This window comes from Acomys russatus, chromosome 3, assembly GCF_903995435.1.
Source record: "Acomys russatus chromosome 3, mAcoRus1.1, whole genome shotgun sequence".
Lineage (NCBI taxonomy): Eukaryota > Metazoa > Chordata > Mammalia > Rodentia > Muridae > Acomys > Acomys russatus.
In genome coordinates this window covers 42,498,774-42,515,433 of record NC_067139.1, presented here as the reverse complement: position 1 = coordinate 42,515,433, position 16,660 = coordinate 42,498,774, and the positions used below count along the sequence as shown (strand labels likewise).

The window sequence follows — 16,660 nt, the reverse complement described above, 5'->3', positions numbered from 1 at the left end:
GTCCATCAGTGTGGCGCAGGGACCTCACTGGGAGGCCACCAGCATCTTCCACAACAGCTCCAGATGCAGGGGCAAGTATTCCCCAAGGAGGAGAAGCATGGGCAGCTTTGGAAATATGGATTCCACCACCTCCTGCTGCAAAGCGGTCAGAAGCCTGCTCATGGCCGAGGAGGTGAGGTAAGGAAAATAGCATTTATTCCAGGTGGTCAAATTCCAGGTGATTGGGTCTGAAAAATAAAATGGAAATACTTGCATATGGGACCATGAGAGAAAGGGACAAATCAAAACCTGCTACAGACCTTGTTCTGAGGACCCCTAGGCATGGCTATCATTTACGAAGACGGGAAGCCTGAGAAGGAGACCATGACTCAGATTTGTGGTGTGGGCATGCCATCTTGGCCATGACTGTGGTGTGGGCATGCCATCTTGGCCATGACTATGGTGTGGGCATGCCATCTTAGCTGTGACTGTTGAAGTTACCAATGAAATAATTGGATAATCGAGGGGGGGGGGGGCGAAGGGTATGCCAGGAGAAGGGGAGCAGGGTCTTAAATCTCTTTCTTCCTTCAGTCAATATTTCTGACCAGCTGCTAACCACTCTCAGCTTGTCCTTGGAAGCCCACGCCTTTATTTCTCACTCCCCTTTTCTATCCGAGCTGCTCTCTGGTCATGGCATTAGCTGTGCCACCATGGCTGAATGGCAGCTTCATCTCCATCGTTGTTACAGTTGGTAACTCTTACAATGCTGACATCTTGTCATCCACCTTCCCAGCGATGTCCACAGCATCCAAAGTGTCTTCACCAAGATTCCAGTGTGCAGATGACAGTACCAAGTACAAAATCCAGGCTGACATTCAAGATATGCTCTGTGTGTGTGTGTGTGTGTGTGTGTGTGTAAGAGAGAGAGAGAGAGAGAGAGAGAGAGAGAGAGAGAGAGAGAGAGAGAGAGAGAGAGAGAGAGAGAGGGAGGGAGAGGAGTGGAATGGAGGTGTTCTTCCTTAGCTGAGAGCCATCTCCTCAGAGAAGAGACTGCCTCAAAGTCACCTGGGCAGCACAGCTCAGCACTGTAGCTCATGATGGTAAAATGGTCCTTGTGGGTTTCTATCCACAGCCACTTTGAGTGCCTATGGCCACTCAAGTGTTTTAAATCTATGTCTTTATATGATTTCTATGTCTATGTATCTAAACATTTGTTTTTTGTGTGTGTTTTTTGTTTTTGTTTTTTGTTTTTTAATCTCAAACGTGCCCCATCCCCAAAACCTTCTCAGATTTGAATCCCGAAAGTCAGAGCTCAGCATAGACTCTCAGAGGGCAGCAGACAGGGGCCCGGTCGGCAGTTCACCTGAGCAGCAGATGTGATCTGGGGACATTTTTTTTTCCTGTGAGTAGCACCTCGAATCTCAAATCTGATTAGGCTTGGTGGCGTGTTTCTGAGACTTCCTGTTTCCCCGAGAAGACAGGAACAAATGTCCTCCTCACTCCTTGTAGACCACCAGCCGCAGACCCAAGTAACAGTCTCACTTCAACTGAACCTGTAGTGACATTTTTATGAATTCTGGAATTTTTGGTTTTTTTTTTTTTTTAAAGCAGAAGTGTTGTAAGAATGTGCTCTCATTGTACCCCCAGGTGTGGGGATGCAGGGCTTTGTGTCTGCAGCAGCTGCTCATAACTTGCCCCATGCTCTAGTTGAGGTGCATTTTGCCAGCTGCAGATAGTTTCTGTGACATTTGGAATTCTGGGGATTTTCCAGGGGGTATATAAATGCTACAGCACTGAGAGGCTGGAGGGTTGTTGGTTATTGTTGGTGAGTTGTTGGTTGCTGTTGGTCATGGTTTATTAAGTAGTTGTGACAAAAGAAGAAACAACAAGAAGAAAGTAGATATCCTGGTGGCAAAGACCAAACTTGCCCCAAGGAACTCGATGATCCTGATCAGCATCAAGCAGTCTAGTGATGAGGACACCCCCTTTCTGACCCCTGCCTTTACTCAGGGATCTCTTGACCTTTTTCTCTATCCTTTTCTTCCTCTCTTATCTAGTGTTAGAAGGTTGAGAAGATGAAAGAAAAGGGGTGGAGAAGGATGAAAAAATAACCCATAGAGTAGGAGACACCGGTTGCTAGCTTGCTGATCAGTAAGCTTACTAGGTTCATGTCCAAGAATCTGGGTGAGGAACATCTTACAGAAGCGTGGGTTCCCCCCACCCAAAAAGACTGCATCACTGCAAGTCCTACTTTGGCATGAATGAAAACCTTGGGGGAAACTACAGCATGAGGTCCTGCCTTGAACTAAACCACTTCCTATGTATAGTAGCACCACCCAACTTCAAGTGCAGCTGAGGGCAGGAGGTAGCAAAGGCTATAACCCCAGGTGACGGTCTTGGGACCCTATGTGCTGGATAATCTCAGCTGTCACCATGACTGCATCAGAATCAACTAAAACCCAAGCCACTGGGTGCTCCTTTGAGGGCCTGCCTTTCTTCTTTTCTTTTTCTTTCTTTCTTTCTTTCTTTCTTTCTTTCTTTCTTTCTTTCTTTCTTTCTTTCTTTCTCCCCCACCTTCCCCAAACAGGGGTTCTCTGTGTAGCCTTTGACTGTCCTGGACTCACTTTGTAGACCAGGTTGGCCTCAAACTCACAGCAATCCACCTGCCTCTGCCTCCCTGAGTGCTGGGATTACAGGTGTGCACCACCACACCTGGCTGTGCAGGCTTTTCTTAATGAGATTATTTGAAGCAGGAAAACCCACTCTAAATTTGGGCCTCTCCTTCTGGTGGCAGCTGATATAAAAGGGCATGGAAGAAGGAATCTTTGCTTTTTGCCCGTTTACTCTCACTCTTGCTGACAAGTTCATCTATTCTATTACTGCTGCCAGTATTAAACCCAGCATCTTCAGGGTACCAACACAGACTGAAGACAAGCAGCTCTCAGGACTTCCTTGGGACATCAGTGCTAGATCTAGACTGCAGAGACATCAAGGACTGAACAATTACTGATTCTCAGCCTCTCAGAAGTGAGACAGCCATGGTTGGCATATCCAGACCACATCCTGCAAACCAATTTAACAAATCCCCTTTTCGTATATATTCCTTGTAACCATTTGGTTCCTTTAGAGATCCCTGACCAACATGTGCCCTCTCGCCTCTTTTTCTTTCAGAGAGTGTTAATCACCCATCACCACTGCCATGGACCACCCTGTCACTCTGTCCTTTCCTTTTTCCATCCCTGTGACTGACTATGGCATGAGCACATTATTCCCAGAGGACAAAACCAGACAGCAACACACATCATAGAGGAGGTGGGCATTACTGGGCAGAGGTATAGAGAGGAGCTCTAACTGACCCATCTGTCCCGTTGTCCACTGGCACACATCCTCCCTCTCGTTAGGTCACAACAGCACTGTCATAGTTCCACAGCTGGAGTAGAGATGGTCTTGTGAGAAATGAGGCCAAGGAGAATGCAGTGCCTCTTTCCTCCCTCTGGAGTGTGGTTGTCGGTTGGTTGCTTCCCTTTGACTCTGAACCACAGGGTCCTCCTCCTCAGCCGTCTCCCCTCCTGTTGGCCCCTGAAAGCCACCCTTGGTCTATGCTGCCTACAAGCCCAGTGTCTGTCACTGGATTCATCTCCTCAAAGAGGGGAATCAGACTGGTTGGCAAGTACCAACCAGCAGGCTAGCCTTGGGTCAGAAGCCACCCCTGTGGCTGGTAAGAGCATAGTGGGGGCTCTTTAAATGCAACATCTGGATGACAATATCCATGGCCTTTCTCTGTGCAACAGGCTCTTGGAGACTTTTCCACCTTTGTGTATTACGTCATTGCTTGTAGCAAAGAAGAAGTGCTTGTTTTCCTGATAAATACTCTCTGAAAGTAAACCTTTCACATGCTAATTAGTGAAAAATACAGAAGCAAGAATCAAGTACAGTTTATTAAAAACAAAACACAATACTAAGGAGAAAAGGGGAGAAAGGCGTTGGGAATAAAAAGGAAATGTGGAAACATAATGACAAAGACACACTATCCATGGGAAATGGCTCCCTGTGTGCACGTGCCCACGAGAGATTCGGTTCAGTAGAGGAAGAACGCGCCTATTCTTAGAGAAACAATAATATGAATGTGAAAAGTAAATAAAAGGGAAATCCTGGCTGGATCGGAGCCAGTTTCTCAGCTCCACACATCTGGAGCAGAGACAGGAGCAGGTGAGGTGCTGTCCCCCTCTGCAGCTCTGGGCTGCCTGGCGTATTTACATTACACGAGCGACTGTGGCTGGCTGAGGCTGTGCCCGGCACTTGGATGTGTAGTTAAATAATCTGTGGTTTGGCTGCTGGTTTCTTTGGTTAAATAATTGGTGTTGTCTTGGTTGCTAGCTACTTTAAAAATGTCTGTGTGCACTTGTCTCTCCCTCGCTCACTTTTTTTTTCTTCCTCTTGAGCAATTCTGAGGAGTCCCTGACAGAAGCTGGCTGCCAGCTTTTAAAGAGATGTCCTGTTGTCACATACCCTTACCAGCTTTGAAGAGCTGAGCATCTCAGAAATCCAAAGAAGGAATTCAGTTATCTTCTGCTTCTAAAGTGACAAGGCTGTGGAACCCACACTTTCTCAGAAGCTTTTAAAGCAACTGTTCACATGCTTCCCAGGCTCACCCTGAGAACTAGGATAAAAAAATACACTGACCTTTGGATAAATGACCCCAAGGGCAGGGCTTCCTCTGTGACTTGATCTGTAGGATCTGGGATGGGCCTTGACACGCAGAGGTGCCGGTGTTTGCTGAATGAAGGATAATGAGAGTGAAATTTCAGGCTACAGAGTTGACTTACCTACTGTTTAATGTGTTTTATTGGTTTGTTTAATGGTCACCAAACTGCCAAAAACTACTGTGTCTTGGAACAAGAAAAAAACCCATCTCCTCTTAGGACATCTCTTTGCCTTGCAGTCTCCCAGTCCTACTCTTGACCCAGATAAATGACAGGCAACTCAGCCATCTTCCAACAGCAAGCTGCTGCCTGGTGCAGCTGCAATGTAGATGTCAGAAGTCGATGCAAGCTACATCTGCCAGACTCAAGACATACGCACACTCACACAGACACACAGACACACAAACACACACATGCACACAGACATACATACCAATCTCCTCCCACACCCTGCCCCTCACAGAGACACTCACAAACACAGACATACACACACAGACACAAAACAGAATACACACACAGAAACACACACATACACCACATCATACATACACACATAGGCAGATACACACACACATGCACAGACATAGACACACACACACACACATCACACACACACACACACAGAGTTGTTATAAGAAAAGAAAATCTCAAGTGTTCAGTTTTACCAATGAAGACTCAGGAGCCAGATGCTGGGGTGAAAACTTGCTAGCTCAGAGAAGCAGAGAAAGCACCCAGCTGCTCACATCCCAGAAGGAAAACCAAAAGCCAAAAAAGCCTGCTAGCTCTGCTGACAGACCAGGAGGAAATGGCCTACTATGTCACTAGACAGCCCAGGAGGAAAAAGCCAAGATCTAAAAGCCAGAGCTAAAGAGCCCCTTTTTCTTCTCCATGCTGTCTCTCAACATCCCTCCTTTCTACTTAATTCCTGTCAGCTGGTTTCTTGCTCCACCTCTTGACCTAGGGTTAACTGAATTAAATCCTGTATACAGAAAGCTCTGGATTAAAGGTGTGTGCTAGGGATGAGCCACACCATAATCGCCTGTTTACAAGAAACAGAAAGGTCTTGGATTAAAGGTGTGTGCTAGGGCTGAACCACACCAAACAAGAAACAGGTTTTTATAGTTCACAATCTTGGGGTTCACAGTGGGATCAAATATCCTGGAACACACATATAGATACACCATATACAGACATATACACCCACAATACACACACACACACACACACACACACACACACACACACACACCCTGGATGGACCAAAATCTTCACGTGCCACAGGCAGCTTCTAGTCAGTGACAGACTCCACACGCCCAAACACAGATACCCAAACACAGCATGCACCACACACATCTGTTCCTTTTGGTTATATGATTTATAATATTTGTCAGTTGTTAGGAGTGTGAATTTTTTAGCACAAGATATGTATTTTATGACAATTACTGATTTTTAGCAACAAAAATGTCAGCAGTTATGACTTGCTTCTCCCAGATTGCTTAAGAAGAGTCCAGAAGACACACACAGACAAACTGTTTATCAGTTTGTTGACAGCATTTTGTTGCTAGCGGTGTTTGTTTGCCATCTTCTTGTAAAGATGTTACCCAAAAGAGAAGTTCTCTCCAAAGTGATGTCTTTTGTCTAGAATGTTTGTACGAGTTTATGAAGCATCAACATGTTCTGTCTAGTTGCGGTGGTTAGAAATATAGAGTTGAAAACAAGGCCCAGGACAGCCTGAAACACTCTGCAACACCCACTGTAGAACTTGGCCCTGGTTGTTGAGTAACACGAGGCTAACACCATGAGGTCTGCTCATGAAAAAAAAAATTGTCAACTTGCTTGAAAACTAGATTGCTAACTGTGAGCAACCAAGAGTGAGAGGCTGAAGAGCCTCTGTGTGGTGCAGGGGGTCCTCACTGTTCAAATCAAACCTAGTTTCATTATCAGATAGCATGAAAGCCATGGTTCCTGGGCACTGGAATATACTGGTTTTGTGGGGGATTTCCTGGAGTTATAAATGTCATGAACCCCTCCAAGATCTTGAGCTCTCAAGTTCCTCTATGGTTCAAGGGAGGACACCAGGAGGCTGATGACGTTAGACAGCTGCTCTCCTGTATATGCTCCTGAAATGATGACTCCGCTGTCAGTTAGCAACCTGTGTGCAACAGCACTGCCTGAACAATTAGAACTCTCCTTAATCTTCACATGGTGTTGGGGTTGATATGGACCTACTATGCACTGAAATGGTAGTTGCTTGCCCACCGAGATTCTTATTGTCCTGTGAGCAAATTCTCAGATTTCCAAAATGACATTCTGTGAACCTTGCCTTCCAAATTATCCCCGATTGGCTAATAAAGTTGCCTACATCCTGGGATGAGTAGAAGAGAGGTAGGCTGAGCGAGGTTCATGGGCTTGTGGGGTTGGAGAAGGACCATGAGATAGACAGAGGAAAAAGGAAGAAAGGAGCGGGTTGTCATGGGTTAGCATAGCCAGGAGCACATGGCCAAGAGCAGCTTGCTCTGAGGACTGGCCTGATGATGCAGAAGCAGCCCAAGTGAACATGTGCAGGTATTTATGGGAATTCTGAATGGAAAGTAGACAAGATAGGTTAGAGAGCTGATATCTGCCCAGCCCTAGTGTATTAATGCTTATTATAAATCTGTGTCTTTTATTTATAAAATACCTGGCTAAGGAATAGCTGCTGCTGTATTAATAACAGGATTAATTAAAGTTAATATAATAATTAATTCCTTTTATAACATGGTGCCAAATCCTTAAGTTCTTGGACACAACAACTCACTCTTCAAACCAGAGAAAATCACAAGCATCAATTCCTTCTGTGCCTAGAAGAGAAGAGGCAGCTCCGTACTCCTCAGGTTGTCTTTGGGGCCAGGCTAGATTATGTTTTTTCATCTGTCACAGAAGCGCTCCTAACAACAAAACGGGAAAAACTTCTATTATATAAAATGCAATAACACATGCAAAAACAAAGGCACCCAATTTTGTTATTAAACTCAAATCAATATGGAAGTACACAGGTCCTCAGACGAACAAGCACCCTTCCTCTCACTGGGCCTGGGGTGTGCACACTGTCCTGAGCATTTGTGGTGGCTCTTCCAGCTCTTACTGTCAAAAAGACTCTCAGGAATGGCTGCATAAGTGTTGAACATTTTAGAGGCATTTCTCAATCACCAGCAATGTTTGGGGGATCCACATCTGGGGCCCGTGCTCAGCACTAGCATCCATGTCTTTGTTGACAGCATGAGGTCACACCCCCTGTGGATTCTTCTATTCTGTTATTTTTCTATAACTCCATGAGAGCTTTTAACTCAATAGGTCTCTGGCACCTATGTTGTAAGTGTAACAGAAACACTCACATATCACAGTTAAAATTCAAGGCCAGAGGCTTGCCTGCCAGACTGGGTTTCGGGGATCTCTGATGGCTGCCTCTGTGCTGTGCAGTCACATGGGAGAGAGCCTTCTACCTCACCCTTTTAAGAAGGCTTCATCACTGCCATGGCCTGGATCTAGAATTTTCCCAAAAGCATAGGTGATAAAAGGGTCACTCTACAGTTTGACAGTGTAGTGGTTTGAACAGGAATGGCCCCCACACACTCATGTGTTTGAAGGCTTGGTCAAAGGGAGGGGGACTTCTAGAAGGTGTGGCCTTGCTGGAGGAAGTGTGTCAGTGTAGGGGCTGCCTTTAGATTTCATGCTGCCATGCTTTACACCTTGATGATAATGAACTAAACCTCTGAAACTGTAATCCAGCCCCAGTAAAACGTTCTTTTTAAGAGTTGCCATGGTCATGGTGTCTCTTCACAGCAATAAAGCCCTAAGACAGGTGGCTTGGTGCCATTGGGAGATGATGGAAAATTCCAAGAGTAGGGCCTACTGGGAATTCTTCCAGCCACTGGGAGAGTGTCCTTGAATGGCCCCCTTTACTCTCACTCTCTTTTTGAACAAGAACTGAACGGCTCTAGGACATGTTCTCCATACAAAGCCACAGGAGCAACATCAGCAAGGACACCAAACCTCAAACTCCGTGAGCCAAGGGAACCTCTTCTGTGCTTTGGGAGATTCATCCAGTAGTTTGTTATGGTAATGACAAGCTGATCCACACAACCTTACAACTTCAGCTAAACTTGATTGCTCCCAATGGCCTCGGCTGCCAGTACATGGCACAGGGACTGGGTTTCAGACTAAGAGTACCGTCAGGACACACTCAGTTTCTTAGCACCCACTTCTTCCATGTTCCAGGATGCAGACAGAGCTGACCTGGGACCAGGCCCTGGGCTTTGTATGACCTTTAAAGGCCTGCCCCTAGTGTCTTTGGCCCCATCTCCTAGTGGACTTATCATCTCACAGAACAGAGCCACTAGCTATAGAACAAGAGTCTGTTTAAGATTCAAACCACAAATATTTACTAAAACTTCTTGGTTCCTTTGCTATTGCTTTTGAGCTAGGGTCTTCATGAGTGTCTTAGCCTGTTGGGATCCAGCCCTGGGTGAGGACAAGGCCTGAAGAAGGGTGAATATGAGAGTCTTCAGAGAGAAATGTATCAGGCACAAGGATGGGGAGTGGGGGGAGATTTACAGCCTGACTGATTGGCAGTCAGAATGCTGCTTTATCTATACATAATTCAGTAGGCATGGATAGATGCATGTTGTCCCAAAACATAGGTCAGATCATTTTTGTCCCTGAACATGTGTTTTAACTTCCTCTTGGTCATAAGTTTAGCCATCATTGGTAAACCATGACAGAACAGAATTATCTTTTACAATCATTTTTCCCTTATCAACCCGTAACTCAATTCTTAACAAGACTGTAGTTTCAAGGGCACATTTTTCCAAAGCATGACAACCTGTTTTCAGGCTGGTAGCTCTTGTCATTTCAAGGAAACTAGAAAGAAAGAAAATCTCCAAGCCAGTCTGAGCAGATTGCCATGTCACAAGCAATGTATTGTCAACTTTTAATAGTCAGAGCACTGATTGTCATTAGGCCCAGGAAGAGTCTTCAGGCCAAAGCTGCTGCAGTTATTATTCAATCTCCGCTTATATTTTATATATCTGTAAAATTTATTTATATGTCTAATCTTGGTATTCTTTTGTTCCTTGCTTATATGACACCACAGTGACCCTGCACAAGATAACTCTTCTAAAAGAGGAGGGAGAAAGAGAGAGAGAGAGAGAGAGAGAGAGAGAGAGAGAGAGAGAGAGAGAGGTCTTAATACTTCATTCTTTTATCATTTATCTACACTGTTCTTTGTCCATCAGTTGTAGGAAGAGGCTTTCAATTTGATCTGCTGCTAACTTCTCTAGCCCCCAAATCTTGTTTACCTTTTTAAGTTTACTTTGCTTTGATTATCTTGTTCCTGAGTAAGCACAGAGGCAGATGTACTAAGAGGATCTTTGAGTCAGAGCCTCATAAGGAGGTATCTAGAATATTTACTTGAGTCCCAACCCCCAGGGTGTAAGGAAGACCTTCAAGTAGGATCAGATAAGGACATCTCCCTAAAAGCAGGAGGGGTGTTATGGTTGGGACATTCCTGGGGAAGCTTAGAAGCAGTATTCTTGGGAAAGGCATTAATGAATCATAAGAAAATTTACATCAATCCACTATCCCCAAGTTGTATAAATAATAAAAGCCCCACCCCCTCCCGAGCCACATGCAACGCATGGAGATCAAGGGCAAAAAGTGAGAGACTACATACACCACAGCAACTGCATCCCTCGGCTCAGATTTGCTGTATCTTTCTCAAACAGCTGTGCTGGCTTTATGACTTTCTGCTGTTCCCATTAGATATGGCTGTGACCCTAGCTTACCCTCACAGTTACTATTGTTGGATTTGAGACCTGAGATGAGTGGCTGAGGTGCCTATTTAACGTGACAAAACAGACCCGGCCTCCAGTTTCTCCCAGCATCCCTCAGTCCCTATCTGTACAGGGTGTAGCTGGCATATCATGCCCTAACCCTGAACTTTCCAATGGGGGTGGGGGGGGGGCTGAGCTTCACTATATAATGCAGACACTTTGTACTCTCTATCTGTGTCTGTGTGTCTGTGTCTGTGTCTGTGTCTCTGCCTCTGTCTCTGTCTTTCTCTGTCTGCCACCATGCTCCCCACCATAATGATCGTGGACCAAAATTCTCAGAAACTGTAAACAAGGCCCCCACTTAAATGTTTCCTTTTATAAGTTGCCTTGGTCATGGTATTTCATCACAGCACTAGACCAATAACTAAGATGTACCTGTATCTTCAAGCTCTGGGTTTGACTGAGGGACCCTGCCTTAGAGAACAGGGTAGGAGCATCAACAAGAATGAATGCAGATACCACGCTGTGGCCTCCACATGCATGTGCATACATGTGCAGGGACATCCAGTGGCTTAGCTATCTTTCTACTGCTATGAAGAGACACCACGACCAAGGCAACTTATTAAAAAAATAAATAAAGCATTAATTGGGAGCTTACAGTTTCAGAGGGTGAGTCCATGACCATCACTGTGGGGATTGTGGCATCAGGCAGGCCAGCATGGGGCCAGGCAGTGGCTGAACGTTTACATGTTGAGACAACAACCAGGTGGCAAACAGCAAGACCGAACCTGGTGGGAGCTTTTGAAAACCTCAACACCCACTGACATAACTTCTCTAAGGCCATACCTCCTAATCCTTCCCAAACCAGGTCTACCATCTAGGAACCTACCACTCAAATATATGAACCTGTGGGGGCTATTCTCATTCAAACTAACCACACATACACACACACACACACACACACACACACACACACACACACACACACACACACACACAAACAGGGTCACTACATATACAAAATAAGTTTGGGCTCAACAGTTAAGAGCACAGGCTACTCTTGTAGAAGACCCAGGCTCAGTTCCCAGCACCCATATCATACAACTACCTCCAGTTCCAGCGCATCTGAGGCCCTCTTCTGGCCTCTGCAAGTACTACATTACGTGGTACACAGACATACACATAAAATAAATAAAATGCAAAAAAGAAAAAATGCTTTAAGAAAACCATTAGAAGAGAAACAGGAAAGTGGCAGGGAGCAGGGAGCAGGCAGTGAAATGGGCAACAGGAGAGCAGTGGGCCCCAGAGACCAGCCTACAAGAACCAAAACTGCATGTTGAGAAAGCGGGTGGTCAGGCCTAAGGAGGCTGTCCCATCAATGGGCTGGCTGAGACCCCACCGGTAGGCAAAGAGAGACTCTGTCCTGGGTGCCCTTGGGGAGTTAGATGACAGGTGGACTTCAGAAGTGGAGGGAGGAAGAGGGGTGGAAATAGTCACAGAGATAGTGTCCTTAATTCGTGGGACCCTGAGACCCAGAAAGGTCTGTGTATAAGATAGGAAAAGTGCAGCCTCCTGTGGCTGCCAGGCTCCTTCACCTTCCATGTCAAGGCCATGAGTCTGTAGAGATGTCTTCAGGGTGAGCAGAGCGCTTGGCCTCCCTTAACTCCCACTGAGACCCTGTGTCAAGGCTAAGATGGACCCATGTGACCAGTCACGGGACCAGTGAAGAGGACCCATTTATATATAATCTCTAGAACAGAGACTGTCAGAAAATATTCCCAATAATCAGCTAAGCAGTACCCTCCCCCCACCCAACCCCCTTAAATCTTGTCGGAAATGCAGATTTTCAGGCCCTCCAGGGTTTTAGCTGTCAGAGAGACTCCGGAAGCCTGGAATCCAGATCTGAACACATGGTCCCAGATGATCCTCCTGCCAGAACAAACACAAAGGTGAAGATGCATCCCAGGGCTGGGGCCTGGAACTCACGAGATGGAGCCAGCTGGCTGGCCTTGAACTTGCCGAGACCCTCCTGCGTGTGCCTGGGGCGAACGTGCTTCCTGCACCACGCCAGGCCAGTTTTTAAGGATAGATTTGTTTTCTGCTACTAAACTCAGAGCATGGTGGCTGGGCGCAGCTCAGTCTGGCTCAGGGTTCGAGGTGCTCGCAGGGGCGCACGCCTTCCTCAGCCTGGGTCTTGCCTTCTAGCCCTCACTTTGGCCCTCTCAAATTCTCTTGACCCTTTGGAGAGGTAGACAGTCCGTTTTCTGGTCGCGCTGCAGCTGGGAATCTCTTTGCTTCAGCAGCGATTTAGCCTTAAAATTTGTGACAGATGAAGTTGATAGTCTCACCACGGAAAGGGGAGGGAGAAAGCGCCAGTTTTTGACAGGGCGCAGACTGCCGGTGCCTCTAGTGGCCAAAGGCTGCGTTGCGCCACAGTTAAGGCAGCTTGTGAGAGTCCTGCTGAGATTGCAGAGCCAGCTCCGCCAGCAGCTTCGCTTTAAAGAGTGAGGAACTGAAACTTAAACTTTACTGCTTGTAGTGGGTAGGTTTACCTCCGTCCTCTGTGCTGTGCTTGCATTCTGGTAGTAGCGCTCAGCATTCTCAGTGTTTTTAATGCTACGATTTGTCATTGCTGTTCGTGTTATAATCGTGAGTTAAGAAATGGATTCGGTTCTTTTGGATTTCTTACAGTTTAAAAGCAACGGCCAGTGCAAGGACTTTTACCTGTAGGAAACGGAAGCCTAGAATTGGTGCAAAGTATTCTCGTGTGGTGGTTATGGTAGTGGTCGAGGTCATGGTGGTTGCGGGTGTGTGCGTGTGTGTAAGAGAGCAAGAGAGCGAGAGAGCGAGAGAGCGTGTGCCCGCGCGCGCCTTCTGTTTCTAAGTTTCTAAAGTCTCATATTAAAATTTCAGGACTCCCTCCCTTCGCTATACCCACCCCAAGGTGATCAGAACTCAAAGACCGGAAGCCTGAAAATTAAAGACTTTCGAACTCTCTTGAATGCAAAAATGGGGGATCAGTAAGAATTAATAAAAAAGTGCCCCCCAAACAAAAAGGGGGCGGGAGAAGCGAACAAAAAGGCCGGTGGCTGAGCCGGATGCAGGCAGCTGGCCCTAAGCCCTGCCCGCTGGCTCTGTGCGCGAGCTGGGGTTCGGTATCCCAGCCTCCTGAAGAGTGGGAGGAGCTGGGCCTGTGTCAGGCTCCCTAAGCCGTCCCTTTCAAGCCCTGAATGCCTGAATGTGAGCTGCCCATCGCCCTCCCCCACTCTGCAACCCCACTCTAGCGGCTCGTAAAAAAAAAAAAAAAAAAAAAAAAAAAGGAAAAAAAAAAAGAAAGAAGAAAAAGAAAGAAAGAAAAAAAGTTTCAACAACAACAGGCTGGACCAATAGCAGCGCTCAAAGACAGGGAAGGGGGCCGAGCAAAGGGCGCCGGAGAGTGGAGAAAGGAGAAAGCGGGCCAGCCTGGAGCGCGCGGGGCCGAGGCTAGGCGAGTCGGAGGAGCGTTGCTAATGTTTTTGTTTGTTTGCTTTTCTATGCATGCATAATGAGGGGGCGCCGCGGCACCACACGGGGGCTCCCGGCCCACTTTTGTATTTAAAGCCTTGCCGCGAGCAAGTCCGCAGCCGAGCTCCGCGGATCCGTTCCCCAGGCTCCGGGTCTCCGAGCAGGGCTGCAGCTCCAAGTTTCGGGGTCCTCTCTGCGCCTGGCGCCCAGAACTTCCCGGAGCGTGGCCCAGGCCAGGGCAGAGGGGGAGGGGACCGAGCGTCCTGGCCGCGGGAAGGCGGGATGCCAGAGCTGCGAAGTGCTACGCGCTGCTGAGCCCCGGACGGTCTGCAGGCGCCTAGCACCATGCACCCCGGGCGCCGCGCGCTCCTGCAGACTCGCCGCGTCCCACCGGGGCGGCACTGAGCGTCTCCAGTCGCCGACCAGAGCCGGACCTGAATCGCCTCGCCTCTCAGGGAGCCCCGGCCGCGGTGCCGGAGCAAACACCCGCCTCGACCAGCCGCCCGACCGCCGGCATGGATGGATGAGGACGCCCATGCCAGAACTGCGCGGAACTCAGACAAACTTTTCCAGCGGCCCGGCCGCCCGCGCCTCATCTCCGCTCCGCACCGCGTCGGGCGGCCGCTGCTGCCCGTGATGCTGGCCGCGCTGCTGGGCGGCGGCGGGGCCCGCACCGGGACTTTGCCGGGCGCCTTGCTGTGCCTGATGGCGCTGCTGCAGCTGCTGGTCTCGGCGCCGCGGGGCTCGGGGCTGGCGCACGGCCGCCGCCTCATCTGCTGGCAGGCACTGCTGCAGTGTCAGGGCGAGCCCGACTGCAGCTACGCCTACAGCCAGTACGCCGAGGCGTGTGCACCCGTGCTGGCGCAGCGCGGCGGGGCTGACGCTGCGGGACCCGCCGGCGCCTTCCCCTCCTCGGCCGCGTCTTTCTCGCCGCGCTGGCGCTGCCCGAGCCACTGCATCTCGGCGCTCATCCAGCTCAACCACACGCGCCGCGGGCCCGCGCTGGAGGACTGCGACTGCGCGCAGGACGAACACTGCCGGTCCACCAAGCGTGCCATCGAGCCCTGTCTTCCGCGCACCAGCGGCTTGGGCCCAGGAGCGGGAGCAGGCTCGGTCATGGGCTGCACTGAGGCCCGGAGGCGCTGCGACCGCGACAGCCGCTGCAACCTGGCGCTCAGCCGCTACCTAGCCTACTGCGGCAAGCTTTTCAACGGGCTGCGCTGCACGGACGAGTGCCGGGCGGTCATCGAGGACATGCTGGCCGTGCCCAAGGCGGCGCTGCTTAACGACTGCGTGTGTGACGGGCTGGAGCGGCCCATCTGCGAGTCGGTCAAGGAGAACATGGCCCGCCTGTGTTTCGGCCCAGACGCGGGCAACGGTCCGGGCAGCAGCGGCTCGGACGGAGGCCTAGATGACTACTACGACGAAGAATATGACGACGAGCCGCGCGCTGGAGCGGCGGGCGGCGAGCAGCCCCTGGACGACGACGACGGCCTGGCTCGCCCGGGCGGCGGCGCTGCTGCGGCGGGTGGCCGCGGGGACCTGCCGCATGGGCCCGGGCGCAGGAGCAGCAGCAGCGGCAGTGGGGGCCACTGGACAACCCGAGGCGCCTGGACACCGTTTGCCTGTTTGCTGCTGCTGCTACTGCTGCTCGGGTCACTGTTGTAGATCCTGGGCCGCGGCTGCTCAAAGCTGGTGCGCGCGGTGCGGCTGGTTCCCGAGCGGGGCACCTGTGGCTCGGAGGCCGGAGATTGTCCGGAACACTGACCCACACTCTCCTCGGCTGGACAGGGCCCAGCCCGAACCGCAGCCACCATGCTCGGCCCTCCTCTGAGCGGTTTCCAGGTTGCAGAGATACCGGCTGATCTATATATATTGCAGGCTCGAATCTGCAGAAAGTAGGACATCCTGCAAAAAAGCAAAGAGGCCTGGACTCTGTTAGAGTGCTGAACGGTGGGGGTCTTTTCAGCTCCAAGGGACTGGGGGGAGGGGATGTTGAAGGAATTAAGCTTGCAAAAAGGCCAGGGATTTTGTTTGTTTGTTTGTTTGTTTGTTTTGCTTTCAAACACTTTTTCTGGGTGCGTGGGGGGACACGGTACTGGTAACGACTTTAATTGCTTGTGGCCACTGAGAAACACAGCAATCGTAAGTAAATAGAAAAGTTCTTAGCGATTCATTCCTGTACTCTTGGTAGAGCAGCCAGCATTCGCCGAGTGTGGAGCCGGCGAGATTGCCTTGTTGGGGGTCCCTGAAATTACGCCAGCATTATAACCTTAACCCTTCCCCTTTAATTTCACTGCCACCGTTCTGATCCCTCAGCACCACGTGTCTTAGAATTAAGGGCCCAAAAAACGCTGGTCTAAAGAGTTACCACGGTGTTGAACAATACAAGTTTTCACCCTAAAGCTCGGTACTGCCATCTAGGAAAACCTCTATGATATTTGTTTTGTTGCCTTTTTTTTTTTTCCAAACCAAGAAATTCTAAGTATGAATATGCAGAGGTTGGATATTGCCTCTGCCCCTATCGGGGTCTTCCACCCTGGTACGTCGTATATAAGCTGTATTAAAACTGGGGTTTCTTACCAGTTGCTGTACTTTGTATATAGAATTTTTATAAATTGTATGCTTCAGAAAATAATTTATTTTTAAAAAGAAATTAAAAGT

General features: G+C 48.9%; 1 protein-coding gene and 1 long non-coding RNA gene across 2 annotated transcripts in view; one reads left to right on the top strand and one right to left on the bottom strand.

The window, feature by feature from the left end:
* LOC127212725 (uncharacterized) overlaps positions 1–7,708 on the bottom strand; it is a 33,643-nt gene extending 25,935 nt beyond the window's left edge. Inside the window, exons 1-2 of the long non-coding RNA XR_007833600.1 lie at positions 7,480–7,708; positions 4,663–4,755 (exon numbers count right to left, since the gene is read on the bottom strand). This is a non-coding gene — a long non-coding RNA (uncharacterized LOC127212725). The remainder of the gene's footprint in view (positions 1–4,662; positions 4,756–7,479) is intronic.
* A 6,129-nt stretch (positions 7,709–13,837) lies between these two features.
* On the top strand, positions 13,838–16,460 carry Gas1 (growth arrest specific 1). The gene has a single exon (XM_051172839.1). The coding sequence runs from the start codon at positions 14,516–14,518 to the stop codon at positions 15,662–15,664; it is 1,149 nt and encodes a 382-aa protein (XP_051028796.1). The 5' UTR covers positions 13,838–14,515; the 3' UTR covers positions 15,665–16,460.
* The last annotated feature ends 200 nt before the right edge of the window (positions 16,461–16,660 follow it).

Bases quoted from the DNA above. Each gene is read 5' to 3' on its own strand.
- Gas1 (XM_051172839.1), top strand. From the start codon at position 14,516: ATGGATGAGGACGCCCATGCCAGAACTGCGCGGAACTCAGACAAACTT.